The sequence below is a fragment of the Pan paniscus genome, chromosome 12 (assembly GCF_029289425.2).
Source record: "Pan paniscus chromosome 12, NHGRI_mPanPan1-v2.0_pri, whole genome shotgun sequence".
Lineage (NCBI taxonomy): Eukaryota > Metazoa > Chordata > Mammalia > Primates > Hominidae > Pan > Pan paniscus.
In genome coordinates this window covers 28106487-28134369 of record NC_073261.2, presented here as the reverse complement: position 1 = coordinate 28134369, position 27883 = coordinate 28106487, and the positions used below count along the sequence as shown (strand labels likewise).

Genomic DNA, 27883 nt, shown 5'->3' with positions numbered 1-27883 from the left:
CTCAGTACTCATGCCCTCTGATTCTGTCATTAAGAGATACATATTACAGGATAGTGGTGACGTGTAGGGGCTCTGGAGCCAGGCTACCTGCATTAAATTCCCAGCTCTGCCTTACTAACTATGGGACCTTGGGCAAGTTACCTTGTGCCTTTGTTTCCTTCTCTATAAAATGGGGAATAGTAGAATCCACCCTACAGGTAATGAAGATTAAAAGAGATAATACATACCTGTGAAAGGCTCAGGACACTTCTTATGTGTAAGAAACACAACACCCTGAGGCCAGCTGGCCTAGGTGCCTTTCCAAGGAAAATCTGCCATCAAATGTTAGGACAACATCGTGGGACTCCTGTCTTTTCTATTTGAAAATAGTTTTTAAAAATCCATTTAAAACAGCCCACAATTAGACAAGCTCACTAATTTTTCCTGGCTATGTACCTTCACCAAATTACTTCTCAATCAAAATTACTTTAAATTACAGATAGTATGACATAGATGTATGCCAAAGGGGCTTATGCGGACTTTTAAGTCATATATTCAAAAATAACTAGGAAGAACCTACTAGTTTCCCTTTACAATCTGATGTTTCATATTACCCTCTTCTTTGTAGTTCCATTCTGTGAAACTTCCATTTCTCATAGGTATTTTGTTAAATATCACCCCTACCCACAAGGTTTATCCCAAAGTATCTACACAGATTCCACCCTCGCGTTCTTCCTCTGATTCTGGGCCTGGCCTGCCCACATCTCCTCTGAGGCCTTCCTCCATCAGTTTGCCCATCTTTCCCCTCAAGAGTGGGAACACGCACAGCCGCCCTCCCACCTCCCATCCATTCTTTCACCCCCACTGCCAACTCCAAAAAGCAGCTGGTCACAGACCCCACTGGCTCATGGCCTCGCCCTGGCTGATCTTTCCTTTTCAACCCTCTTCACCGGCTGCTTTCCCTCCCACTACACCGTGGTGCCTGCAGCCTACTTCTCATTCTCTCCTCCTCCACCCTAGACAATCTTGTCCAATCTCAAGGCTTTCACCAGCACCTGTATGCTGATAACGCCCACTTATTTCCATCCTGACCTTTTCCCTAAATGTCAGGATCTTTAGTAAACTTCCTAGAGACAATTTTATCTTCATGGTCCAAGGGCATTGACATGCAATACATTTAAATCCAAAGGGTTCCTCTTTCCCCACTCAGCTTGCTCTTCCTCCTACTTTCCCTATCTCATCACACAAGCTAGATAGCCTCAAAGCACCTTCATCCCCTTCTACCCAGAAAATGAGTGAATACTGTCTGTGTCATGCCCCCCCAACAGCTCTCTACTCCCTCTCCTCCTCTCCATCCTCACCGGCCCAGGCTAGTCAGCCCTCACTCCTCACTGACCTCCTGACCTTCAGACATGGCCTCTCACAGCCACCAGACTCATCCATCTATAGTGCCTTCTAGAAATAATAAAAAAAATGCAAACGTGACCATTTTGCTCCCCTGCTTAAAGCCCTCATGCAGGCCATCACCTACTGGAAAATGTTTGAGCTCCTTAGAAAGCCATGCAAGGCCCTCTGAGAGCTGCTCCCAGCTCCACTGCCCAACCTCCCATCCTGCCATTCCCAACCTGAATGCCAGGGACCTGAAACTGACCTGCACTGGTCACTGCTACTGTTCACAACTTGCTAATTTTCACCTCTTTGCCTTTCCTTACATTATCGTACCTGCCATATCCCTACCCCGCTCCCAGCCTGGCTAACTCTTATCCTTCCTTTAAGACTGCAATCAGATGTCACTTTCTCTAGGAAATCATCCCTAAAATACCATGCTGAGTAGGGTACCCCCATACATACTCCACAGGATTTGGGGCAGGTAAAAAGTCTACTTAGACTAACGAAATAATCTGTTCTTATTACCAGGCTAAAATACAAACATATCAAGGGCTAGAAATGTGGTCTCTTCACTTCTGTGTCTGGCTCAATAAAAGGATGCTCATCTCAACCCAGACACCTAGAAATCCAGAGGAAGAAAGTTACAAACAGCAGCTTCAAGCCCTCTATACTCTAGACGGATTGCGTTACATTATTATATATTTTAGGGCTCTAAAACATTACCTTTTTTTTCTTTCTGAGACAAGGTCTCTCTCTGCCATCCAGACTGGAGTGCAGTGGTGCAATCATGACTCATTGCAGCCTTGACCTTCCAGGCTCAAGCAATCCTCCCACATCAGCCTCCCAAGTAGCTGGAACCACAGGCATGCACCACGATGGCCAGCTAATATTTCTGTAGAGATGGGGTCTCCCTATGTTGCCCAGGCTGGTCTCGAACTCCTAGGCTCAAGTCATCCTCCTTCCTCGGCCTCCCAAAATGCTGGGATTACAGGTGTGATCAGCCTGTACCACCATGCCTTGTCTAAAATATTACTTTTGTCCTGCTGAGGAATAAAAGTAAGGAAAAGAAATCAATTTATGTAACTAATTATTTACCTAACTATTAGAAACCAACATACCCTACTTCCTTTCAGACTCCAAAGAATTTTCTCAGGTGTTCCGTTCATATTCAAAGATTAAACTCTACTTATTGAAAAAAATTAAAGGAAGTCACTTACAAGGATTGGTTCTCAAAAGCAGCTATGCCATGTTCTGGGGAAGGAACTACCTTCAATGAAAGGAACACAAATAAGAGAGTCCTGGTGTTACCCGCTGAGCTGTCCTCTCCTGCACGTAGACATGCTTCTGCGAAAAACTCAGCAGGCTCCAAGTCAAACTCTGTCCTGGGCTCTACAATATGCCGCCACACGTGATGATCACTGGTGCTCAGGCAGAACGGACTTTATCCACATCACTGTAACCTGAGTCCAGACTTCATCCTAGACAGTCACACAGCTAAGGCCACAGGTGGCACACCATGGTAAAAACGTGAGACCATCTGATTATCCATCAAAACAGAGGGCCTACTGCACATAGACATAGATGTGAGTTGGAGTAGTGTGGTCTTCCCATTTCTGATGTTGCCATCTATTTCCTCGAGATGACAGCCAGCTCACATATTTTGCTCAAAGGGTTGCTAGAGCTGTACCCTCCTTTAAGGTGAATCCTCATTTCTACTCCCACAACAGAAGTGGTCTTCAACCTCTTTGGCACCAGGGACCAGTTTTGTAGACGACTTTTTTTCCATGGACCAGGGGTGGAGAGATGGTTTCAGGATGGTTCAAGTGCATTACATTTATTGTAGACTTTATTTCTATTATTACATTGTAATCTATAATAAAATAATTATACAACTCACCATAATGTAGAATCAGTGGGAGCCCTGAGTTTGTTTTCCTGCAACTAGAGAGTCCCATCTGGGGGTGATGGGAGACAGTTACAGATCATCAGGCATTAGATTCTCATAAGGAGAAACCTAGATCCCACACATGCTCGGTTCACAATAGGGTTCATGCTTCTGTGAGAATATAATGCCAGTGCTAATCTGACGGGAGGCGGAGATCAGGCAGTAATGTTAGCAATGGGGAGCAGCTGTAAATACAGATGAAGCTTCTCTTGCTCGCCATCCACTCACCTCCCACTGGGCAGCCCAGTTCCTAACAGGCCCTGGACCAATATTGATCCACAGCCCGGGGGCTGGGGACCCCTGCACTCCTTAACAGAAGAGGGGCCTGGCAGGATGTTTCAGAAAGTGGAAGGAAGTAAACATTTGAATCTTTAGCACACTGAGAAGGTCTGGCAAGGAAAGTCTACCTGCTTCTTCCCAGGATGCTCTGAGCTTCTATTTTAGTAAACTACAGAGTCTATGGCCAGTGAAGATACCTACTTCACAGCCTGAGATAAAGTCCTCGGCCTCCAACTGTAGTTTCTACCTCAGCAGTTCTGAGAAAGGACACTAGAAGCCTCCCTGCCATGGAATATGATTGGTGGGACAAGAAGCAAGTGGGCCATGTGGGCAACCTATCTTCTCAACCAAGGCAGGGTCCCAGGGCAAAAGCCCAAACAATGCATCTAAAGGTCAGAACCTACCTGACCATCATCAGTAGCTTTTTCTATTCTTAAGGAACTCCTGAATGTCGCTTCTTGGGACCCAACAGAGTAAACCTCTGAGTCTGACAGTCTTTTTTTTTTGGTGTGTGGTGGGGGGCGGGTTGTCTGAATCACCTGTTATTTGTACTATTTATTGATAGTAAACTGTATTTTCTTAAATGTAAAAGAAACTGTATTAATTTGTTGACACTAGTACTGAAGCAATAATCAAATACTTGCTTATCTTACTATGGGCCTGACCTACCTTCAGGCTTGAGGGCAACTGTTTTCCTCTCTCCTCCCCCACAATCTGAAGGAAGAGTTAGAACAGTGGAAAGTAATGTTGCATATTACAAGAAATGGTTAAACACAATTAGTCAGATCATATAATGGACTATGACGTATTAAGGCAGTATCACGGCTACCAGGAGTATAGATACCAACTATGGCCCCAAATAATGCTAAACACTATTGCAAGAACTTCATCCACCAGTTCGCGTGTCTCAAGACTGCAAGATTTAAATTTGCCCTACTATTCATGAAAATTCACCTTTCTTTTCCAAATCTGGAATACCCCCCATTGTTTAAATCCAGTCTGGGTTTCTCTTGTCAGTAGCAGTCTTCAATGCCTACTTCAGAGAATGAAAATGTGTGTATGTGCACTCATGTGCTTATGTGCACGCACACACCCTCCTTAGAAAGATAAAGTCAATAAACTTCCTGTCAGTATCACAGAACATGCAAAGTCAATTGTGCAATATTTCCTTGCATTATCCATCCTATATGCAAACATTCTAATGAAATAGAACTGGAAATTACACATGGAAACTGCAGCTAAGTTTGGCCACCTAATGGACTCAGGGTACTCCGGTAATGGCGCAGAGAGAAGAAGGTTGGCCGAGCGGGGATGCAAGGTCCCCAACTGAAGTATCTGAAACCTACTATGGGTTCCACGTAGAGTCTTCAGTTGTGATTTCTCGTAGGACACTAGGAAAGTTGCAATTTGCAGCTATGGCCACAGGGTAGTGCAATAATTCTGCAAATAGCTGACCCCACCCCCAACACTCCTATCCCCCCAACCCCAGCCCTCCCAAAGACAGAATGGCTAGGAGAGAATGGGGACATTTGGTCTGAATCCTGGGCATCCACAGGGGTTACTGAGAGATTCTCCACAAATCCAAAAGTGTCTGTAAGACTATCCAGTTACTCTCAGCATTCGAGCCCGATACAACAGAAGGTCCCGGGCTTTGAAGGAATGATGGGAACTGAGAGGCTATAAAAAGTGATTAGCCTATTTATTACAAATTGTGTTTACTTAGGTTTTTATGTTTACTTCCCACCATACTCCACCAGAATACAATTAACCACCCCCTCACTCACCAGAATTGTATTAGAAAGACTCACAAAAATAAAATAAATACTGCATCTAAACGCAACCGTCAAGCTTTATGGAACTGTACTGTTATTACACAAAGGTGTCCCCAAAACAGGGAGAAGGAAATGCAAATTTTGAAAGGGCTTCTTTTCAAAGGAAATTTTTGTCTTAGTCCTTACAAGTCAAAGTTTGGTCTGTGGACCAAAACTAATACTTGGGAGCCAGTTAGAAATGTGGACTCCTGGTTCTATTAGATTAGAATGTGTATTTTAACAAGGCCTCTAGATTATTTGGATGCACATGGAAGTTTGAGACGCATTCCCCGAGTAAGAGCTAAGCATACTGACCTATGCTCTCAAAACTATTTTCTACACCCTGGGTCTTTTCTTCTTCTACAAGCATTCTACGTGAAAACAAATATATTTTGAAATTTTAAAACAAAAACAGATTATTTCCCAGAACTGGTGGTGATCCACTACAGTAAAGCCTCTTCCTATCTAAATTGCCAGGTAACTAATGAACATGTCAATGAACACTGGCTGAAATTCTGTTCTGTCACTTCATAACGCAGGTAAACAGTACAGATATGAGAAGAAAAATTTAAGACCAACAGACTCACATCATGGTCCTCTAGGGGATTTTCGAAACTAATTTCCTGCCCATATAAAAGGAAAAATAAAATTATTTCCAGTATCAAGTTAAGCACATAACTCTCTAAATGGAGTTGCTATGTTAAAGCGGTCTCCAAATTACAGTCATTTTTGTTTACCTCCGCTAACAATGAGCCTCCTGGGAAGAAATTACGTGAAGAAGTTTAAGTGCCCTCTATGCCTTTCTCCACAGGTGAGTGGGGAAATTGCAGAGGAAAAATACACAAGTGAATACAATTAATGACTTCTGCACTCTTTGATTCCTGCTACCCTGTGAGGGGAATGATCATAGAATTTTGAAGCTGGAAGGAATCTCGGAGATAGCCTATTGCTGCCGCTCTGCCTACCCAGGAATGTCTTTCTACAAAGTCAGGTAATTGTTACCCTTTGAGACAGCCCACATCACATCACTGTTAAATGCTCTCACACCCACTGATCTTACTCGTGCCCTTGAGCAACCCAGAACAACTCTATTCCCACTTCCCAGCTAAATGCCTTCAAACACTTAAGGCCCCTATCATATCCCGGGTGGTAGTTTCCTTAGATTCAACCCATTTAGTTCCTTGGATTGGGTGGTGTCCTCTTACTCTGATATAAACACTGTGTATTTTGTTTCCAGTGAAACTAAATTATGATTAGCCTGACATAATTTAATGAGACCCACAGTGCCAAATGAAGTCATTCGATGTAATGGTTGGTAATGCAATACATTCTCAGTGAAACATAAAAGATTATTTAATGGTTAATAGATCTACATATGTGAGTAGTACCACCGTAAGTAAGAGCATATTTGTCTGCTGGACTATGACGCACGACTAAGAAAAGCTACCAACCTCTACTCAAAACCGTCCCAGGGTCCTGTTGCCAGGGACAGAACGCTGCACCGCATGGACTGCTGAATCTGACCTTATGCGGCCTTTCTGTATTCTTCCTTGTTTATGAAAAAGAGACATTTTTAAGAAAGCAAAGGGTATAGAAGAGCTACATTTGGCATTCAGAGCAATTGACACTTTTATTACTTAATGTCACAACCTTATGAGGTAGGCCAGTCTAAGGGCTGTCATTTTATAAGTGATTAAACCAAGACTGAGAATAGGAAATGAGAAAAATCATGAGCTGCCCAGGGCCAAACAGAAAGCAAGGTTGGGGCTAGCTGAATTCAGAAACCTCAATTAAATTCCAAGACAAAAGGGAACAGCCAACATTGAAAATAAGTTTTATGGATTTCACTTTGAAATAAAACAACAACAAAAAAATTATGTTACCATTAAATGATATTAAAATCGTCTTTTATGGGGCCTCGATTTTGCCACCAAGGCTTTATTCCCAAAAATTAAAATAAAAAAAAAATCAAACAGGCAAATCTATTCCGGGTTAAAAATTCCGCTTACACACAAAATCTTGCATTCCATATTGAGAGGTTTTTTTTCTTAATTTGCCTATTAATCTGTATTAAGCCAAAGGTCTTCGTTCAAGTTGCTCAAGTGTCATTGATTAGACCCATTGTGGTTAACAAGGACATTCTCCCAAAATAGATTCTTAGCATTTTAAAACCCTCCTACATTTTCACAAAAGAGAATCCGGAACACAGGAAGGAATCATTTCCCCACACACAATACTCATCTTCATCGTCATCAAGATACATTTGGTTAAAAACCTATCCACACATTAAGGTGCACACTCCCTGGGTTCCTCCTCCCTGGTATCCTCTGGGGCCCCAGCCCAGCTGGAGTCCCCAAGTTCTCGGCGCCCTGAACTAACCAGTCTCTCCACCCAGCTTTCTCCAAAACACGCCCCACACAAGGGCTGAGCTCCTCCACAGCGGATGCAACACTCCACTGCTTCCCATCGAGGCCCCCTGCCTCCTCCAGGCTGATGAGCAGCCCCTTCCCCACTGCTGCCCACAGCCCTAGCCCTGGAAGCCACTCTTCTGAGAAGGCTTTGCCTCCTCGTACCTGCCGAGGCCCCTCCAGGCCCATGCTGAGGGCCAATGAGAGCCACGCAGTCAACTACACGGTGACCTTCGGCCAGTGTGAGTACACGCAGCTCTGCAGAGCTGCTGTCTACCAATCAGCTCCAGGACACCTGGGGCTCAGACAGGTGCACTCTCCTTCTGCCCTTTCTTTGTACTCTGTTTTGACCCATAAGGACTGACCAAAAGGATAGGAATAGGCCTTAAAATGTTTGCTTTACTGCAGCTGGAGGAAAGGGTAGAGGCACCTGAAGGTCAAGATCAGGGATCTGTAGCATTTTCTGGCACTATGAAGTAAAGTCTAAAAAGGCCTGGAGGAAGCCGCCCACTGGCCTGCCCATGTCCCCTGGCAGCTGATTTGAAGACAAGCAAAAGCATCAGCGGGCACTACTGGGCAGCATCCTTAGGGAGACTAAACTGCTAGTGCCTCTGCATCCCTCCCTGCCTGTATTAGCCTACCTTCACCAAACAAGATCCACACTTTATTCCCTCCATGTTTCTATTCACAGTCTTCCCACCATGTGGTTTTCCTCCTTTCCATTTCCTCCTGAAATTCTACTCCAGGACCCATTTCAAATGCCACCCCACCATGAATATCTTACTTTCAACAGGATGTGCCCATGCCCCCTCAAGCAGGCAGTGTCAGCCTTGGATTGCAGGTATTTATGGGTATGGCTTATTCTCCTATTAAGTTCCCAAAAAACACACTGTCCTTTGCATCCTGTACAGCAGGGTTTCCTAAACTGCAGGTTTCAGCCTATGAATGGGAAATTTTAAAAAAAAGAAAAAAGAGAAAGAAAGAGGACAGGAAATATCCAAGTGTATCACACATAGTAATAAGCGTTATTTCATGATGCTCTTGTTTCACTTACGTGTATGCATGTTCAAGGGGTGGTGGGTGGCAGTGTTAAATGTGTATTTGTTACTGGGGGTCATGGTCTGAAGCATTTGAAAGTCACTGCCCTGATGGTACCTCTCCTCTGTCTAATATTCTGTGAATGCTTATTGAATTGAACAGGTTGATGAGTATGAAATGATCCATGTATTCTAACTTCAAAGGCTCCAACTTAAAGGAATATAAAGAATAATGCCTATCTGAACAAAAGTGTGTGGATTCTGGCTTATATGAAGCTGTGGAGGAATGGGGTGAGTGGTAGGGAAGATCAGAATATTTATTATACTATTGTATGTTGATAGACTTTCTCTCCAATGATTAAAATGTGTTAACATTTAAGGAAGATGAAATACAAGTTCATTTTGGAAAACTTTTCTCATTCACTGAAACTACCTCATGACTACAAAGTTCTGCATCTTTAAAAGAGACAGTATAGGTAATTCCACCATGATGCATAAAATGATCTTTTAGAGACACCATGAAAGCCCTTGTTCCAGTTTTCTTTGCCCAAGATGTCTCCATGTACTCTCAATACCCCCACCCACACCATCTGTCTTCCAAGACTTAGTTCAAAGGCCACCTATTTCATGGAAGCCTTTTTTTGTTTTTTAACTCAATTTTTCCTCTTTCCATCCTCCACCCAAGTCCCAAATATGGTCTCTTTTCTGAATCACCAGTGTTGAAAACTTCCTTTTTCATGTGTGTTCTTGTCTTCATTTCCTCACTTGACAATAACACTAATATGTACAACCTACGCCTTACTCATCCTTGCATCTCCCACGGAAACCAGCACAAGGTCTTCTACTTAAGAGATGATCAATAAATATTTGTTAAACGAATTAAATGAAAGCAACAGTTAGCCTGTTAAAAGGGATGGTCATTATTTTAAAGGCCCTGAGGAATGGCTTATATGTCTAGCACCTAATCAAAAGCTGGTGGACCACAGAAGGAAGACCAGGGAGTGGAGGGGGCAGCCTTGCGCCTCTGCATATCTGCTGCCCCTGTAAACTCACGGAATGCCCAACTCTTCAAGACTCTACAGAACAAAGCTACAGTGTCGGGTGCTGAATGAACACCTTCACCTTTTTCCAAGTTCTCCAGTCTTGCTTCAAACCAGGAATTAGAGGTGGAAATTAGGGCCATCCTTTTCAACTTTAAGGTATGGCTGAAAAAGTTGAAACAGCCATCTGGATAATTCAGGCTCAAAAAACCCATCCTGAAGAGTAAGTATGGATGTTTCTGAGTGGCAGGAAGAGTGTGCAAGAAGGCAAAGGAGGTAGTTGTGAATTATCAATTGATTGTGTATATTGATTATATTCAACAGAACTGAGCTTTTCCCTTTATATTTTCTATACAGTCATTTGAGGACACTCTCTGTGACTGCAAGAATAAACTAGCTCAGATTCAAAGCCACAGTGACCACTAATAAATTCCAATTTGTTCAATTGGAAAATGATGTCCATCAATTAGAAAAAGTTCTTAGGGATTAAAATAAGATTCTCTTTTGCCATTAATCTGTATCTCCTCCTTCCTCCTTCAAAAAAGTTTTTCTATGATCAATCAAAGGAAGAAGCTTTCAATGGTCTTTAAAATGTATATTGCTCTAATACAATAATTCATAATTAACAGGTATACTTTCCTAACTATGGTAGTTTATTTTCAAATTTTTAATTTTAATACCATTTAGGGCTCTCTCTCTTTGTTATTTTAGTAGGACCTTAACTTCCAGTCCATCGAGGTTTTGTTTTGTAATTAATTTCAGAGCTGTCCTTATAAGCTGAGAGATATTTGAAGTACTCTAGAAAATGGCAATTGTCTGACTGGATTTGAAGTCAGATCACTGGGCTTTGAAGCTAATTTCTGGTTGAAATATGGCTGCCCCATTTTTAGATGTGTGACTCTGGGCAGGTTACCCTATCTTCCCATCTTCAATTTTCCTATCTGTAAAATGGAACTAATAACAGTACTTGCTTTATAATTAAATGAGCTAAAACATGTAATGTACCCAGAACAGTGTCTGATAAATAATACGTGTTCAGCAAATGCTGGTTTTAAAAAGTCTGCTGTCATCTGTTTTATGACCTCAGTAAAGTCATTTAACAGTTCAAAGCTTCTATTTCCTCATCTATAAAATGGAACTACTACCACTTACTTACCCTTTCCAGGATTAAGAGATTCAAATAAGAAAACAATGGATATGAAAATACTGGACACACAGAAAGTTCTCAAATATTAGTTATTTTGAACCATCTATAAGCTTAAAAGTAACCATAAACTTAAAAATTTACGTAAACCATAAAACTGAGAACATAGCATCCAAAAATTCATCTGTGAGAAAATGTCTAAACATATTAGAAATGCATACTCAAGCTTGGTTTTTCTTTAACTTATCAGAAACATATAAGCTTTTGTAAAATGTAATTCTACATCTGCAAAACTAGAAACCCTCCCGGTCAAGCCAAACTGTCCTAGTATATTGTGATCAAGAAAGTCTACATGCCTTCATAAGCCAAAACTCGATGCACTGATTAAAATGTGATTGCACGTACATCAACTTTTTAAAAAACGTGTAAGTTTTTGTTTTTTTAAAAGTAATAAATGTACTGCTAATGTAAATTTCAAGTCAATTCAACAGATATTTATTCTGTGACACTGCTCCAGGGTAATTCAGCTGGGAACTAAGGATGCAAAAGGAAACAGAGCTCAGGTTCTGTGCAGGAAGACCCCACAAATTACGCTGATAATCTCAAAATATCACTTATGAAAGTCATAAGGGGGTTCGCTTTGAGTCAGCAAGCAGACAAGCAGCATAAAAATATACCGAAACAGTAAGTTCTTCCCTTTGACTGAAAAACTGCCTTTTAAAAGCAAACAGCATTTTAAAAGTACAGTTGCTATCTGGAAAGCTATTGAATTTGAGCCAGAAACCAACATTTCTAAATGTAAACCTATAAAATAATAGGTATCTGTAAATGAAAGGCTGAAATAACCCCAGGAGCAGCAACACAGTAATTAGCAACTTTTACACAGTCATAACATGTTTCATATTCTTTCTGCCCTGGCTCTTTGAAGTTTCCAGTGCAATACGTAAAAGTTTTATTACATTAGGGCCCGTCCTTGTGTGTTTTACAGGCACCAACATTATGCAGAGCAAGCTGTACTTACTCATCATAGGATCTTTTATAAGAAACCGTTCGATAATGTGCTAGCTTTGTGTCCAGTTTATTTTGTTACACCTGTCTTTAGGAAAATAAAAGTCACTGGAAACCTAAATCACAGAAAATACACACAGATCCACATATCATCTATATGAGTTATAAATCATAAAGCAGTTTAGCTTTAAAATTGTACATTGCATATTCATGTGCACACCACTTGCAGTTTTAGACACATGTGAACTCTTTACTGAATTAAAGCAAAAGGAAAAAAAAAAAAGCTCAGCTCTACAATAAGCGATTACCAGAGGCAGAACAGAGTGCAGTTAATATGCTTGTTCCAGCAGATGTTCATCCCCGTAAATATTAAACATAACACAAGTTCCTCCAGGAATATGCAGGCAGTAATTTTACCACCTGAATAGTGCTGGTTGGAAACATTTAAGAGATAGTGGGGGGTTGGGGGGAGCAGAGAAAGAAGGGGGAATAAGACAGATACTAAAGCAGCCAATGGGATTTTTAAGACACCCGCAACTGGAATTAAACTGCTTCCAGCGGCGATTTACCTACAGCAGCTCCCCAGTGTGAGATCCCCGAGAAACGGAACCTGGAGTGCCCCCCGGGCTGCGAGCTGTGAGCGTGGCATAAAGGGATACCCGGGGCGCCCGCGTGGGGTGGGGAGGAGGAGTGCAACTGTGACGAGGTGTGAAGAAAGGGCCCAGAGGAACTGTGAACCCCGAGGAAAGGAGTCTCCCTGGGCTAAGGCCTCTGGAATACCGGCACGGAGAAACACTCGTTTCCTGCCCTGGATGTTCACTTTTCCATCTCGGTGGAAGTGGGTGGGAGAGACAGAAAGGATGCAGCCGAGACCGGGCGCAGGCGGGGAGGCTGGAGCATCCTCTAAGGGCACTTCGCAGCAGCACCAACTCCAGGGGGTCGCTGGTGCCAGCCAGAGGAGGGAGGGGGCGCAGTCGGAGGGAAAGGAAGTGAGAGGAGCAGGGGGCCGACGGGTGGATCCCCAGGCATTAGTGACACAGTCTTCAAATCGCTTCTTTTCCTCCCCACGGCTGCGCTCTGCCCCTGGCTACCTAGATCACCAGTCCCTGGGCTGGGGCGGGCCGCCGCGAGGGAGGGGAACAGGAGAGGGGGAAACAGACGGGCAGGCGGCCACGCATCCCACCCGGGGAGGCAGAAAAGGGCCGGCGAGGCAGGCGCCCCCGACCCACCCCACCCCCACGGCGGCCGGCCGCCCGGAGCCCCCGGCCCAGGTGAGGACGCGCGGGCCGCCGCGGCCGCCCCTCGCCGCTCCCGCCCGCCCGAAGCGGCCGGCACGGGGACTTACCACAGTGACTCGAGGTCCCATTCCTGGAGCAGGGCTAAGTCGAAGCTGTCCATGGTGGGAGGTGTCAGCGTCGCCGCCGCCGCTACCGCCGCCGCCGAGGCTCGGGCCGCCCGCGCGCTGCAACGAAAGGCGCCGCTCAAGGTGCATCCCAGCCGCGCCAGAGCGGCCGCCGCCCGCCCACCGCCCGCCCCCAGGTCGGGGCTCCCGACGCCCCCCGCCCCCGACTCCGGGCCGGCAGGGCTGGCTGCAGCGGCCGGCGCACTCACCCGCTCCCCGGCTTGCGCGCAGGCACACTCAAGAGAGAGCAGCGAGCTCACCGCGCCGCCGCCGCCCCCCGCCCCCGGCCCTGCGCCCGCCCCTCCTCCCCTCCCTCGCGGCGGCCCGGCCCGCTGCTGCAGCCGCCGCCGCCGCGGTGCTCTGCGCCCGCCCGCCCGCCTCTTTCTCCTCCGGGAGGCGCGTGTGCGCGAGCGAGGCCGAGGCGCGCGCGCACCGTGAGCCCCGCGCCGCGCCCGCCCCGCGCGCCCCTGTACTCCCCGCGCCGCTCCTCGGGGTCCCGCGGCGCTCGCAGGCCGCGCCGCCCTGCCGCCCCTCTCTCGTGGCTTTTACGGCCCGCCCGCCCCTCAGCAGCCCTGGGGTGCCCGGGGCGGCCCTGCAAGCGGGAGAGAGCAGCGAGGCGGCGGCGCCGAGTGCGGGGGGATGCGGAGCCGTGCCCGGCCCTGTCGCATCCCTCGGCCGCCCGCCCGCGCCCGGCCCCGCCCGGGCTGCACGCACTTCTCCCGCGGCCCAGAATCCACTTGACCCTGCTGGGCGCTCCCGCGGGCGGCGGACCCGGGTGGGTGCGGGGGAATTCCCCGGCCGCCCAGGCGCGGGGAGAGTGAGCTCTGCCGCCCGCAGCAGCGCCCCAAACAAACCGTTTAAGGTCTCTGGAGCCCGCAAGTTCAGCGAAATAAAGCGGCGGCGCGGAGGAAACCTCTTCCACCCGGACCTGCTCTCCGTTGCGGTTTGGCCTCCAGTGGTGGTCCCACCCACCCTCTAGCTGGCCAGCCCTGGAAACCAACCTCCTTTCTTTTTATTTCTCACCGGGAAGGGGGACAAACTGGCCTCCGGGTGTCGACTTCAAACTTGCCGCCCGTCTCCGGTCTGGAAAGGCAGGTGATCAGCTAGAAGGGTGATAAGAGTATCATCGTGGCTCCTAAAGAGTAATAATAATCTCCCTCATTGTAAAGACAGCTCTTCCCCCTGGCTTACTTTTTTAGACATGCTGAGAAGCGCATGTCTCCATCAGGGCCCTACCTCTGCTTCTCCACAGTTGGCCTAGAACCGGAAGCCCCTCCAAGGCCCCCTGACTCTCCTGACCTCTTGGCCACAGCTCCGGATTCTCACCAGGGATTCCCCAGAATTCCTAGAGAGCAGCTCAGAGCCCTGCAGTTGTGCCTCACCACGCGAACCAAACCTCGCACTCCCCGCCAAAAGGGAGTCCCTTCCAGCACTCTCCCCTTTGTTCCTTTTTCTGGGCAAGAACCGCTGACTGGGGCTGCCAGAAATGTAAACCCTGGGTGCAAGTGACGGGATCCCTCCAGCGTCAAGCCGAAGAGTCATCCTCTCACCTCACCCACCTCCGAATGAGGATTAACAAACTCAATTCAGGACACAGGTAGAAGACCAAAAGGCCAATGAGACTTCTTTCCTATTTGAGATCGGATTTCAGAATGCTCAGCCTGGCTCCCTTCTTCCCCCAGCTCTGAATCAATCCTTTCTTCATTAGCATCCATAACTAATGTGCAAAATGTAAAACGCTAAATTAAGGCAGAGTTGGCATCAACATAGTCTGAGAAAATGGAATTGTTATTTTACAAGCTGATAACTCTCAGCCCTCAAAAACCCCTCTCATTAGCTGAAGGTAGCAAGTAGCAAGAAGGTTAGGTAAAAACATAGAGAATATGAATATAGGAAAAAGTACAGGTGTGAAGGGCTGGCTGCCCAAATCCCAATGCACAGTGTATTTGGAAAAAGGAAAAAAAAGAAAAGAAAATCTGTCTTTCTAATATCCCCTTAGCATACGCCTTGTTGGAAATGTTTGCTTTGGCGAAAGTGAGATGGAGACATTGAGACAGCATTCCCAGGAACAAAGGCTGGGGGTGGAGGGTGGAGGAGGGAGCAGGAACAGCCCCTGTCTGGAAGAACTGCAAGTTCTGAGGCCTGAACAAGAAATGTGTCCTGTTCCCGTGCTCCTGGCTGCAGCTGGGAAGCTTCTTCAGAAAGGAGACCTCCCGGCCCTCACCGGGATCTGGCTTTCCTTCCCTTCCCACCACATCTGTTTATACAAAGGAGGGCCGCTGAAGGACAAACATAACCGTGTTTACTGCGAGTCCCATGCTGGGCTTGGAGCTCAGATACAGATTTGCCCTCACCATGGAGGCTGAAGATAAATAGATGATCCCAGAAAAGGAAAGAGGGAAGGCCCTGGGATGGTACAGAGCTGGTTGAGGGGTTTACTCATGAAAGGCCTCTCCCAAAAAGCCATGTAGTAACGGGCAGATTTACGTTTGAATTTAAACTCTGGTGCCTTGTGTTAATATATGAGAGTGTGTGCACCTAAAGCAATTGCAAGGCGGGTATTTAAAAATGTTTCTTTAGGAATAGCCATGATTTTCTGTTTGGGGCCTCTAACATGGGGATAGTTGGATTGATTATTTCCAGTGTTATGTTTTCATGTAATAGTGTCTTGGAGAATGAGGACTTTTGAGGAAACCCAAATAATAGTTGCAGATCCTGTTTTTTACTAAGCTGTCATGGAGATAAATTCAAAATAGTTTTTACAAGTAAAATGTAGAACAGTTAGTGAGAGCCTTTATGGGAGATCTTTATTATTTATCTGGTTTATGAAGATGTTCCTATTATCCTCCAGCCTCTGGGTATGCAAACCAAAACAAGCACTTAATCTAGTTGTCAAAATTTTAACTCCTTAATACAAAGCAAAAAAGGGGTTTGGACTTTTGGGGATTAGAATGTCAGAACTAAAAGGGAACTTCTTTATGTAAAAGAGAGACTCTCAAAAAATAAAAATTTTAGAGTGATGTTTTCTATGAAGCTGCCTTAGCTTTTGCTCATCCTATAGTGCTTGTGACCTGAGGGTCTTTTCTCCCCACATGGATGCAAGCAACACCCCTGGGAGCTGAATCAAACCACCCAGCTAAGGAGAGGGCTGCTGGGGGAAGCTGCTAAATGAGAGGAGCTGCTTGGCTTCCCGGGTCAGGTTGGTTGGTTGGTGTAGACTAAATGTACCAAAGAAAGGGACTAACAAATGAATCCTGCTCAGTCTGGGGCCCTACTCACATTCTGCCAACCTAGTGCTGGAAGCCTCCTAAATAAATCCAGAAGCAAACCTATAGCATCTAAGATCTCCCTTCAGATATGATTTGATAGAAGAGAAGCCTTTCATGGCTTTAATTCATGCCTTATCCTGAAGACGCAGCTGCAACTCAGAGGTCGTTTTTGTAACCAAGTGGGATTTTTTTTCTCTCTTTATAATCCCACCATTCCCCTAGAAAAATATGTCTGGCCAAAAGCTGGCTCTGCAGGTGGTACTGCTGGAAGGTGATAGGAGCATCATCAAGCTGCCTCAGCCCCTACAGCATCTCCTCCAGCTTTGTCCCTAAGGACACTACTCTCTCCTGTTCCAGCAAAGCTGCAGACGCATGACTCCATCTGCTTCTCCTTCCAGAGGCTTCTTGGGTGTTTGTAACTGTATCCAGGGATTGCAGGATAAACCTTCTAGGCTTTCTCCTTGCAAATTACATGCTAATATGTTGAACCCCAGGACAGCGTAGATTTTAGATCCACCCAGGAGTTCTTGTGTCTTCAGGCCTTTCCCTCTCTCTCCACAGGTATCTCTGAGTGGTTCTAACCTAGGATTCGAGGTGCCTTTCTTTCTGTATTTTTTCATCATTCACCAGGTCCCGAGCAGATGGTGTGGCTGTGCTGGCTGTCATCACTCCTCCTATGTTTCCATGGAAACATGGGGCATAGGGACCATCTCCGCCTTGGGCTCTCTGACAGTATCCTCTGGCGAAGAACTTCAGTACTTGTGCCCCTCCCCCCAGCCTGTCCGCTGTCCTAGGGAGTTGGAGACCTTTCTGGGGCCCTAGAAGCCAGGGTCATTTCAGAGATCATCTAAGGACATACTCCCTGCAAATGGTTGTGAACTGGCTGGGAAAAGGAGGGAGGGTAGAAAGGGGGCCAATACCCCGGTCGAGGGCTGAGAACTGTTTTAGAAGGCAACATATTTGGACTATCTGTCCCTGCAGCCAGCTTCCATAATAGCTGATTATTGCCCAGATGTCAAAAGAGCTGCTCCTAGGGTTCCGTCTGCTCATCAGACAACAGATATTTATTGAATGTAAGTAGTTGCTGAGGTTTTATGCTTCACTGACATTCTACCCCCTGGGAATGAGTGTTCCTGGGAATGTGCATTTCTTTCCTTTTTTTTTTTTTTTTTTTTTTTAACAAAACCAGGTTTTTCCCTAAGGAATGCACCTTCCCCAAAGTTTCCCGCATCCTCCTGCCTACATAATTCACTTATATAGTCACTATGACATTAATTAGATTCAGAAGTCTGTGGAAACAGCAGAGCTCGGCAGGGTCAGAGGGCAAGCAGGGCAGAGAAAAGAGAGGGGAAAATGAGCCCCGGGAGAGGGGAAGGAAGTGGAGGGAAGTTTTTCATGCCCTTCAAGTACCAAACAAAACAAAGATAATTTCAAAAGTGGTCAGCCACTATAACACTGCTTAGAGAATTAAAGTATTGACAAATTGAAGAGTGCTTTAAAATAAAGTGGATGGGGTATAAGCATGTATGTCTTGGTGTTAGTTGCTCCTTATACAGCCGGTACTAAAGGCTGGTGGGTGAAGCTTACCACATTTTAAAAAGAAAAAGGCAGGCACACATACTAAAGTTGAAAATGCAGGCAGGAAGGACATTTACTTTTCATAAAAGCGGATCAGAAAAGCATCTCCTATCACAGATCATGTATTTTATGCCATGCTGACCAATGTTGGGGGATAATCTCATTATTTTGTGATATGAGAAGATCCTTTGATGCTGGTAGCAAGAACCAATCATCCTGACTTAAATCTTAATATCCCCACAGGTTCTTTGTCATGCTTCTTCAAGATGTGCCCTGGCCATTCATGCAAGTTTCAAGGACTCTGAATCTGTTGAGAATAGGACATAACTAATCGTATCATTAGCAAACATGTCTATATTACTATCAACTGGGTGCTGTTCTAAAGTATCAACTCCATTTAGTCCTCCCAAAAGCACATGAGGTATGTTGCCATTGTTTTTATTTTGCAGGTGAGTATGCTAAGGAACAGGTAAGTGTCACAAACCCAAGCATGGCAGATCAGGAATTGGTATGGTATTACTGGTAGCTGTGATACCATACTCCACCTCCCACAACTTTTGCCTTAATTATCTATAGCATTGGCGCATTCTCATGCTCACAGGCACTGAAATAATGAAAGTAATACAGTCCCAGTCGGAAGGCGAGAGAGAGCCCTCTACCCCTCTCTGCAATTCTCCTCCCACCCAGTTTTGCCCCTTGAGTTCTGCCATAACCGCCCCTGGAGTGAGGCGCTCCTTGTCTCTAGCCTCAGCGTCTTCCTTTGCAACATGAGAAGGCTGGATTGGGTGTTCTTTGTCTCTGTCAGTTTTTGTCTCTGACAGTTCTGAAATGTTAGAGGTCTGTTTTTTTCAGTTGTTCTTCCTGAGCACTGCCAGACAGGAATCCCTGGAGTATGTCAAGAGAGTCATAAACCTTTTCTTGTTTAAAGGTAGGACCTCCTTCTTGGCTTAAACAAATCTCAAGGTGTTGGTCTGCTTCAAACAGGAGTGCTGTGCTATCTGTGAAGTATTAGCAGACGGCAAGAGGAATGTGTTCAGGAAGAGGACACTTAGCTTAGGTCTGGCGGAAGCATGGGGAAGAAGTCACAACACAACTGTGGGTGTCAGGCTCTTTTCTCTGGGGCACCAGAGAGTAATCAAGCATGGATTGGTAGTCCCCATGCAGCCCTCGGAGGAAACCGAAGCTGCAAATGCAGCAGTTATGGCTTACAGCCTGAAAATGGTGACATTCCAAAATTGCATCTTAATGGGTAAAACATTGGTGGAGAAAGGGCAGCAGAAGATCCCCACAAGGTCCTTCAGGTACAGGCATCTCCCACTGCTCAGAGTCCTGCTGGGGGTCCCCAAGTCCCAAACAAGAAGAAACAGAGAGCAGAGTTCACCTCTTCAGGAGCTTAAGATAAACAAGTTCATGCAGCAGACACGGCTGGCTGCCCACCCAACATCCATCTGCACTTGTCCTTGATAGCAAAACCTGAGTCTGGTTTGGGGAAGTCACAAGCCCAGCTCACATAACTGTATTTTCTAGTCTCTCTTATTGCAAGAACTGGGCATATGACTTAGTTCTGGCCAATAAGACACCTGTTTATGTCAGTCAGGATTTCTCAGAATGTTTTGCTTCCCTGCAGTAGACACCACCGCTTCCTCTAGGTCACTTTCTTCTTCCTGTCCAGAAAGGTGGAGAAGCCATCATCAATTTTAGGAGCAAAAGCCACAGACTAAAGTTGGCAGGTCTGAAGTTAAAAGGAGGCTAGGTCCTTGATGACTGCTTCATATAACCCTACCATCTTTGGACCATCCTACCCAGATCTGGACTTTTAGGAACAAAATAAGACCCTATGTGGCTAAGCCACTCTAGCGGTGTTTTGAATATTGCAGCTAACCCATTAGAGAAGTCACAGTCCCTTAAATGTGCCCCGCACATTGCCGTGTATAGTCAGGTCTACCAGATATCCCAGCCTATATGCCCCAATGGGGGCAGCACTGCCAAAGAATTAAGTGTGATTTACAAAAACCTGTGATTACTTCCTTACATGTAATCTTCACTACTTCTGAGTTCACTCCAATTGTAAGCAAGTTAATTAATAAGAAACTCATGCTCAATTGTCTGAAGACTGATTAATCTGGCTCCAGCATTTTTTGAATATTCCATATTATTTGTTTCTTTATTTTCATGTTATTTGTTAACCTGGTTAAGTTGCTGTGACATCCTCACAGGGATACCAACAGATGGCATTTACGAAAAACAGTGTAGGAATAATAATAGTCAGCCTTTCTTGTGTCCTTGCCACATACACAAAAATATGTATGTTTCAGAGTTTGTCATTGTTTCTACCAATAAACTAATTATCACTGTATGAAGCTGATTTACTTCAGAAGAAGTTTAGGAAAACAACTAATTAAGTACAGTATGTTGAAATATAAACTGCATTACAGGGTTAGAACCCTATAATAAGATCGCAGAAGCTTGAAAGTTGGGAGAAGCCATCAAGTCTCTCTCTAGCTAACCTGCTACCCATTGCAGCAGTTCCCTCCATATCAACCCTGCTATGGGCAGTCTCCACATGAATGTTTCCAGTGGTGGGGAGTGCGCTCTCTGAAGAGCCTCCCTGTTTTACTTTTCAAGGGCTCAGCTCTAGCTGGAACAACATTCTTCCTTATATTCATGGATCCCAAATTGATTTCCCTGTACCTTCTTAACATATCACAGGCTCGCAGTAAGCATGCAATTAGAGCTCAGCTTTGCTGAACTTCTTCTATTGGTCCTCCATATATTGAGACTTACGGGCTCAAGTATTTCCTCAGCACTTTGGTAAGTGAAAGAGCAAAGAAAGAAGTCTTTGCTCAGTGGAATACCATACAGAGAGGGCGAGTCAGTCTCTTAAGAGGAGCACATGGCCATGGAGATGAGAGAAACCCCACCTTCTTCTAATTTGTAGTTGGTTTCTTGGAAGAAGGGAGCTTCATAAAGAAGCTAGAGCTGGCCACAAGAAGGAAAATGCCCACAACAAGATAGGAGGCAGGAAACCCCTGGAAAAGAAAGATACCTACCTGTTAGTTCTCAGGGAAGAGGCTGGGCCAGGCATGGTGGCTCATGCCTGTAATCCCAGTACTTTGAGAGGCTGAGGCTGGAGGATCACTTAAGCCAGGAGTTCAAGACAAGCCTGGGTGACATGGTGAGACCCTGTCCCTACAAAAAATTAAAAATTAGCTGGCCATGGTGGCACACACTTGTAGTCCCAGCTACTCAAGAGGCTGAGGTGGGAGGATCACTTGAGCTCCAAAGTCAAGGCTGCAGTGAGCTGTGATCACACTGCTGCACTCCATCCTAGGTGAAAGAGTGAGACCCTGTCTCCAATGGAAGAAAAAAAGAAAGAAGCTGCACAATGGGAGGTAGAAAGCAGGAGCCCAAGGTCGTGAGAGGAAGAAAGTGAGTGAAGGAAGGGGCTCTGATTAGAGCTACAGGCCCGAGGGCCTGCCCTGCTCCACCACTATCTATAATGACAGCAACTCTTTCCAGGGATGGCTCCCAGTGTTTTTCCAAAGCTCCTACTCACCTGTGATGCTTATTATAATTCCATATACTTGGCACAGACAGTTACAATTTTATGAATTTAGCATTGCTTTCTGTCACTCTCTAGACAACAATATGAGGTTTATTACAACATAAAGGGAAATTCATCCTCTTGGACTTGACTGAGTGTCAGCCCAAATCCCCATGCTGTCATCTCTGTCATCTTCCCTTGAAGAATGCAACCTCAAGTCAGGGCTGAAGTCATTGGGGATACATTCCCAAACCAGGGTCCTGGGGTCAGGCCTCAAGAGGATAATCTCAATGATCACATAAGTCATTTCAGATATCGATTTACTGAACAAACATTATTGAACACCTATTACATGCCAAGCAGTGAGCTAAGAAAGAAGATGAGAAAGAGAATTTTGAAAGGCCAAAAAGCCCACTGTCTAGAAGATAATGCACACACATCTTAATGCACTTACTCATCCTTGAATTGAACAAATACTTCTTGATTCAGTTAGGTGCTTAGAACTATGCTAGGTACTGAGGTTATTGCCAAAGTGAAACAGACATGGTCTCATGAAACAGTCCATATACAATGTTGTTTTAATATGCTTAGTGCTATGATGAGAGAAGTGCAGGTACTCAGGGAGATCTTTCCAGAAAGAATGACTGATTTGCATTCCAAGTCAGGAACTGAATTATCAAGACTAAGTGAATAGGGGAGAATGGAATAGAACAAACGCCGTGTACTATAACGTATTACCTGCTATGACAGAAGCATGTCTGTGGAGCTAAAGGAGCAAAAGAAAGTGGATGATGACCAAGGCACTCCTAAAGGGCTTAATACAGCCCCTAACATTGGGTTGGGTCTAACGGAATGAAAGTCAAAGTGAGAGTGAGGTGGCAGTGATGGAAGAGCATTCCAGGCAGAGGGAAAACCACAGAATAGAGCACAGAGGCCAGAAGAAGCGTGCCATGTTCCCCTAGCAGAGAAGGTTCTATGTGGTCAAAGTGTTGCCTTGAGGTGGGGGGTTGTAGAAGTCAGTAGGTCAAATGGGGGTTGGGGGAAGAAGCAGAATGAAGGGAGATGGAAAAGGAGCCAAGGCCAGGGCAAGAGATTGGGGCCAGATGGTGAAGAGGCCTGTATTGATGTTGTAAAAACATTTTCAAGTAAGCAGGAAACCAAGATCAGAGATTCAGTAAAGCAGCTAGTGAACACCCAGCTGCCAAACCCAGGGGAACAACTGAGAGTTGAAAAGAGGAAATGTCTTCTGAGAAGCCAGAGAAAGTATTTCACAGAGGATTCAGCCCAGGGGTTTTTCTTTTCTTAGTTGTAAAATCCAGCAAGTCTGGAAACCCCTTCCCTCTGCACAGAGCTGGCCCAGAGCACAGTGAAAATGTGAAGTGCCTTGTTCATCAATTATTAAGAATTCAAAATGTTGACAGCAGAGCTTTAGACAAAGATAGCACCCTTCTAAGGGTACGGCCCTGTGTGACTGCACAGGTCACAGGCTCATGAAGCCAGCCCTGCACTGTGTTTTTCTGAGACAGAGTCTCGCTCTGCCACCCAGGCTAGAGTGCGGTGGTGTGATCTCAGCTCACTGCAACCTCTGCCTCCCAAGTTCAAGGGAGTCTCCTACCTCAGCCTCCCGAGTAGCTGGGATTACAGGGGCCTGCCACCATGCCTGGCTAATTTTGATATTTTTAGTAGAAACAGGGTTTCACCATGTTGGCCAGGCTGGTCTCGAACTCCTGACCTCAAGTGATCCGCCCACCTTGGCCTCCCAAAGTGTTGGGATTACAGGTGTGAGCCACCGCGCCTGGCCAGCCCTGCATTTTTGCACCATCAGGCATCCTTTCACTAACAGAATGTGTGGGTGCTGGCTCCCTGGAGCCTGGAGTCACAAGGACTAGTTGAGCAACACATTGAGAGCTCAACACTGAACTCATAACATCATGCAAGCCCCCGTGTTGAGTTCATTCCAAAATGAAAAGCTTCTTTTAGTTTCTGATCGTATTGATAATATACACACAGGAAGACAATTCAAGCCATGCACAGCCGTAAGTACGTGATTGGGGTGGAAATGTCAAATTATAGGTATGTATTTCAATTTTTTTCTCCCCTTTCTATGAGAGAGTCCTCAAAAAGACTTTTGTTTGTTATGCAAGGTGATGATCAAGATGAATCTTAGGGAAACTGAGAGGAGGAGGAAATGGTTGTACAAAATTAACATGTGGGATTTCCTGGTGATCTTCCTAAAATTGGCTCATAGCTCAATTGCATTGTAATCACAGAGCAGACTCTTTATCTATCATTTGGATACTTTAAGACTTGTTGAGATTTGCTCTGTGATCCCACCGATAGCTAATTTTGTAAGTTTCCATGCATGCTTAAAAATATGTGTATACCAGCCAGGAGTGGTGGCTCACACCTGTAATCCCAGCATTTTGGGAGGCTGAGGCGGGCAGATCACTTTGAGGCAGGAGTTCCAGACCAGTTTGGCCAACATGGTGAAACCTCGTTTCTACTAAAAATAGAAAAAATAGCTGGGCATGGTGATAGGCACCTGTAATTCCAGCTACTAGGTACTTGGGAGGCTGAGGCAGGAGAATCTCTTGAACCCAGGAGGTGGAGGCTCCAGTGGGTTGAGATCATGCACTGTACTCCAGCCTGGGTGACAGAGGGAGACTCTGTCTCAAAAAATAAAAATAAAAATAAGTGTATCCTGCTATTGTTGGTATGGTATTCCTTATTTGTTCATCCATTATATTTTCAGCTCATTTTTTTCAGATCTTTCCATTCTTACTGATATGATGTCTGATGTATTATGTCTATCTTATCTAAGAGGTTTGTCAAAATACCAGTATTTCCTATGTTTCCACTGGTGAAAAATTCTCTGTGTCTTTTAGTATGGGAATATCAACTTTTCTTTTGTTTCTTTCAGTCTGGAAATATCAATTTTATGTTTATAATTGAAGGGTATTTTTGCCAGGTTTAAAATGACAGATAAACAGTTCTTTTCCTTAAGTACTTTGAGTGCTGTCAATTTTATTGTTGTTCCTATGAGATGTTTGTCAACATTTTCCTCTATAATTGAAGCTTTTTAAAATTTCTTCTTATAATTTTTTTCAAGTTATTCTTTACATATTTGAAATCATGCTATTATGTGCCTAAGATTTAGAATAGTTACACCATCCTGTTGAACTGGCCCTGTTAACAATGATGAGTGGTCTCTCCTAATCTCTAATGATGATTTTTGCCTTAAAAATCTACATATCTCATACAGATATAACTGCATCAGCTTTCCTTGGGTTTATGTTTGTAGGAAAAGTATCTTTCCATACTTCTACTTTTTGCCTTTCTATATCCTTATGTTTTATATGTGTCATTTGTAAACAACATATAGCTCTATGTTTGCTTTTTTTTTTTAACTCAGCCTGACAAACTTTGCCTTTTAATTAAAGAAATTAATCTATTTACAGTTAATGTAATTACATTTATATTGGTCTGTTAGTCTACCATTTGCAAGGAGCTATTTGTTCTGATTGTTCTGTTCCTTTGTCTATTTTTGTGCTGTCCTCATTTGGATTATTTGAGTATACTTTTATTGTCCTATGTTCCTTCTCTATTACCTTGGAACATACATGGCTTTGTTTACTATTCTTTACTGTTGAACTTGAAAGTAAAACATGAATTCTTGACTTATCAAAGTCCAATATTAATTGTTATTTTTATTTTCTTCCAGGAAAATTCAAGGACCTTAGAACTTTTTAAATCCATTTACTCTTCTCTATATTTGTGTATCATTGTTGTCATGTACTTAATTTTCTATATATTAAACCCCCAAAGACATTATTATTTTATATAGTTAATTTTCATTAGCATTTTGCTTGCCCTTCATTCATTCCTGCGTCTCTGGTCTTCCATTTAGGATAATTTTTCTTCTCCTTAAAGAATACCAGTATTTCCTGTGTTTCCACTGGTGAACAATTCTCTGTTTCTTTTAGTACGGGAACATCAATTTTTCTTTGTTTCTTTCAGTCTGGAAATATCAATTTTACATTTATAATTGAAGAGTATTTTTGCCAGGTTTAAAATGACAGATTAACAGTTCTTTTCCTTAAGTACTTTGAGTGCTGTCAACTTTACTGTTGTTCCGATGAAAATAAAACCCCTTTTTCCTCTGTCTGCTTTTAAGATTTTCTTTTTGTCCTTGATTATCAGCAGTTTTACCATAATGTGCCTAGGTGTGGATTTCATTTTATTCATCTTATTTGGAATTCATAGGGCTTCTTATCTAAGTTTGATAGCTTCATCAGTTTGGGAAGTTCTTAGCCATTATCTCTTTAATTATTTATTTTGGCCCATTCATTCTCTTTCCTCTTCTTCTGAGACTTCAATTTTATGCATGCTAGAATTTTTAGCTGTCTTTCTATCTTTTACTTTCTCTTGTGAAATTTTACATTTTTGTCTTTTGAAAGCTTCTTTCTGAATATTTTATTCTAATGTGTCTTCCAGTCAACTAGTTTCTTCTTCAGCTTTATGTCATCTCTTGTTAAACCCATCCACTGAGTTCTTAATTTGGGGTATCACGATTTTTTGATTCTAGAATTTCCACTTGGTTATTTTTTATTGTTTCTAGGCCTCTGCCAAATTCTCAACCTTATCTTTTTGCCTTTTGGAGATTGTAAGCATAGTTATCTTAAAGTTTGGGTCTACTGACTCTTTTACGTGGAGCGCATAGGTGTCTATTTCTCCTGTCTGTTGTTTCTGCTGACAACATTTCATTAATCTCCTTGTAGCTAGTTATTTCGAATTATGTGATCAACATTGTATTTGAAAAACAGTAATATGCAAAAACATTTGAGACCTAGGGTGATATTATTTTTCTCCAGAGAGCATGTCCAATTCTGCCAAGTACTTGGGGGCATTAGCAATTCAAGATTATCTTTACATAATTTCACAAGTTCAGGGGATTTTAAAATATACTGCAATCCCTTTAGGGACATGTATACTTTCAAGACCTCATTTCTTCTAGTGTATGCTTTCAGTATTCCAACCCAAATGATAGAGATTCACTGTGCTCGAGTTTTCCCCGTTGGACCCTCACTTCATTGCCTCACCTGAGCTCCAGAAGACTGTCAAGAGCATAGTTTGCCTCTCTTCCACCACCTCCAAAACCAGGGAAGGCCACCAGGGGAAAAGTGATCCTAAACACCACATTTACTTCCTTTGATTTCTATATTTTCTGGAGCAGGGTGCTGTAATTCTTTACTCAGTTGTTAGATCCTTAATGCCCTCATATCCTAATTATTTGAAAACTTCTTTTAGATGAACTAAATAAATGCATATATTGCATTTATATGCACATTTATCCAAATAAAGTTTTATTTGGATTTGAGTAACTTGCTCTTCCACTGACTTTCACAGGATGCCTGCAAACTATCCTGTGAATGGGCTAAGAGCACAAGATTTAGAGTGAGCAAATCTGGTTCTAATCCTTGTTATGCTCCTAGAAGCAGTGCAATTTTAGGCAGCTTACTTAAACTTTCTAATTACCACTTCCCTGACTGGTAAAGGGAGCTGATGGTTATAGCTCCATTGTTGATAAATCAATGAAATAACATTGCAAAGTTATATTACAGTGTCAGCATCTAGTGTAAGCACTCATCAAATAGCATCTATTCTTATTTGATATGAGCCATTTAAATGTAACATTTACCAAGGATAAGTATTTTAGATTGAAAATGGTTATAATGATGGGATTTTTTTTTTCTGGTCATTGTATTTCAGGAAGGAACTCTTAGGTCATCATTTTTGGCCCCTGGGAATACCTGCTTCATAACTTTCCTATGCCCAAATCTTAGCACTGTTTATGCTGTAGAACTCAGCCCTTTGGAATACTTCCTTGCATTCTTGGATCAATAACAAATTCCAACTAAGGAAAATTCTGACTTTTTTTTTTTTTTTTTTTTGAGACAGAGTCTTGCTCTGTCGCCCAGGCTAGGGTGCAGTGATCCCAGCTCACTGCAGCCTCCGCCTCCTAGGTTCAAGCCAATCTCCTACCTCCCGAG

The 27883-nt window shown here is 44.0% G+C and overlaps 1 protein-coding gene across 7 annotated transcripts in view; it reads right to left on the bottom strand.

The window, feature by feature from the left end:
- AFF3 (ALF transcription elongation factor 3) overlaps window positions 1-27883 on the bottom strand; it is a 597738-nt gene that overhangs the window by 546390 nt on the left and 23465 nt on the right. For 2 of the 7 annotated variants that reach the window (XM_063594765.1, XM_063594763.1), the window contains exons 1-2: window positions 14466-16465; window positions 13386-13502 (exon numbers count right to left, since the gene is read on the bottom strand). In XM_063594765.1, the coding sequence (XP_063450835.1) occupies window positions 13386-13438 (53 nt within the window). In that variant the 5' untranslated portion in view covers window positions 13439-13502; window positions 14466-16465. Of the gene's footprint in view, window positions 1-13385; window positions 13503-13651; window positions 13779-14465; window positions 16466-27883 lie in introns of those variants that run through there. The other 5 variants (XM_063594762.1, XM_063594764.1, XM_063594766.1 and 2 more) reach the window with 4 other exon arrangements.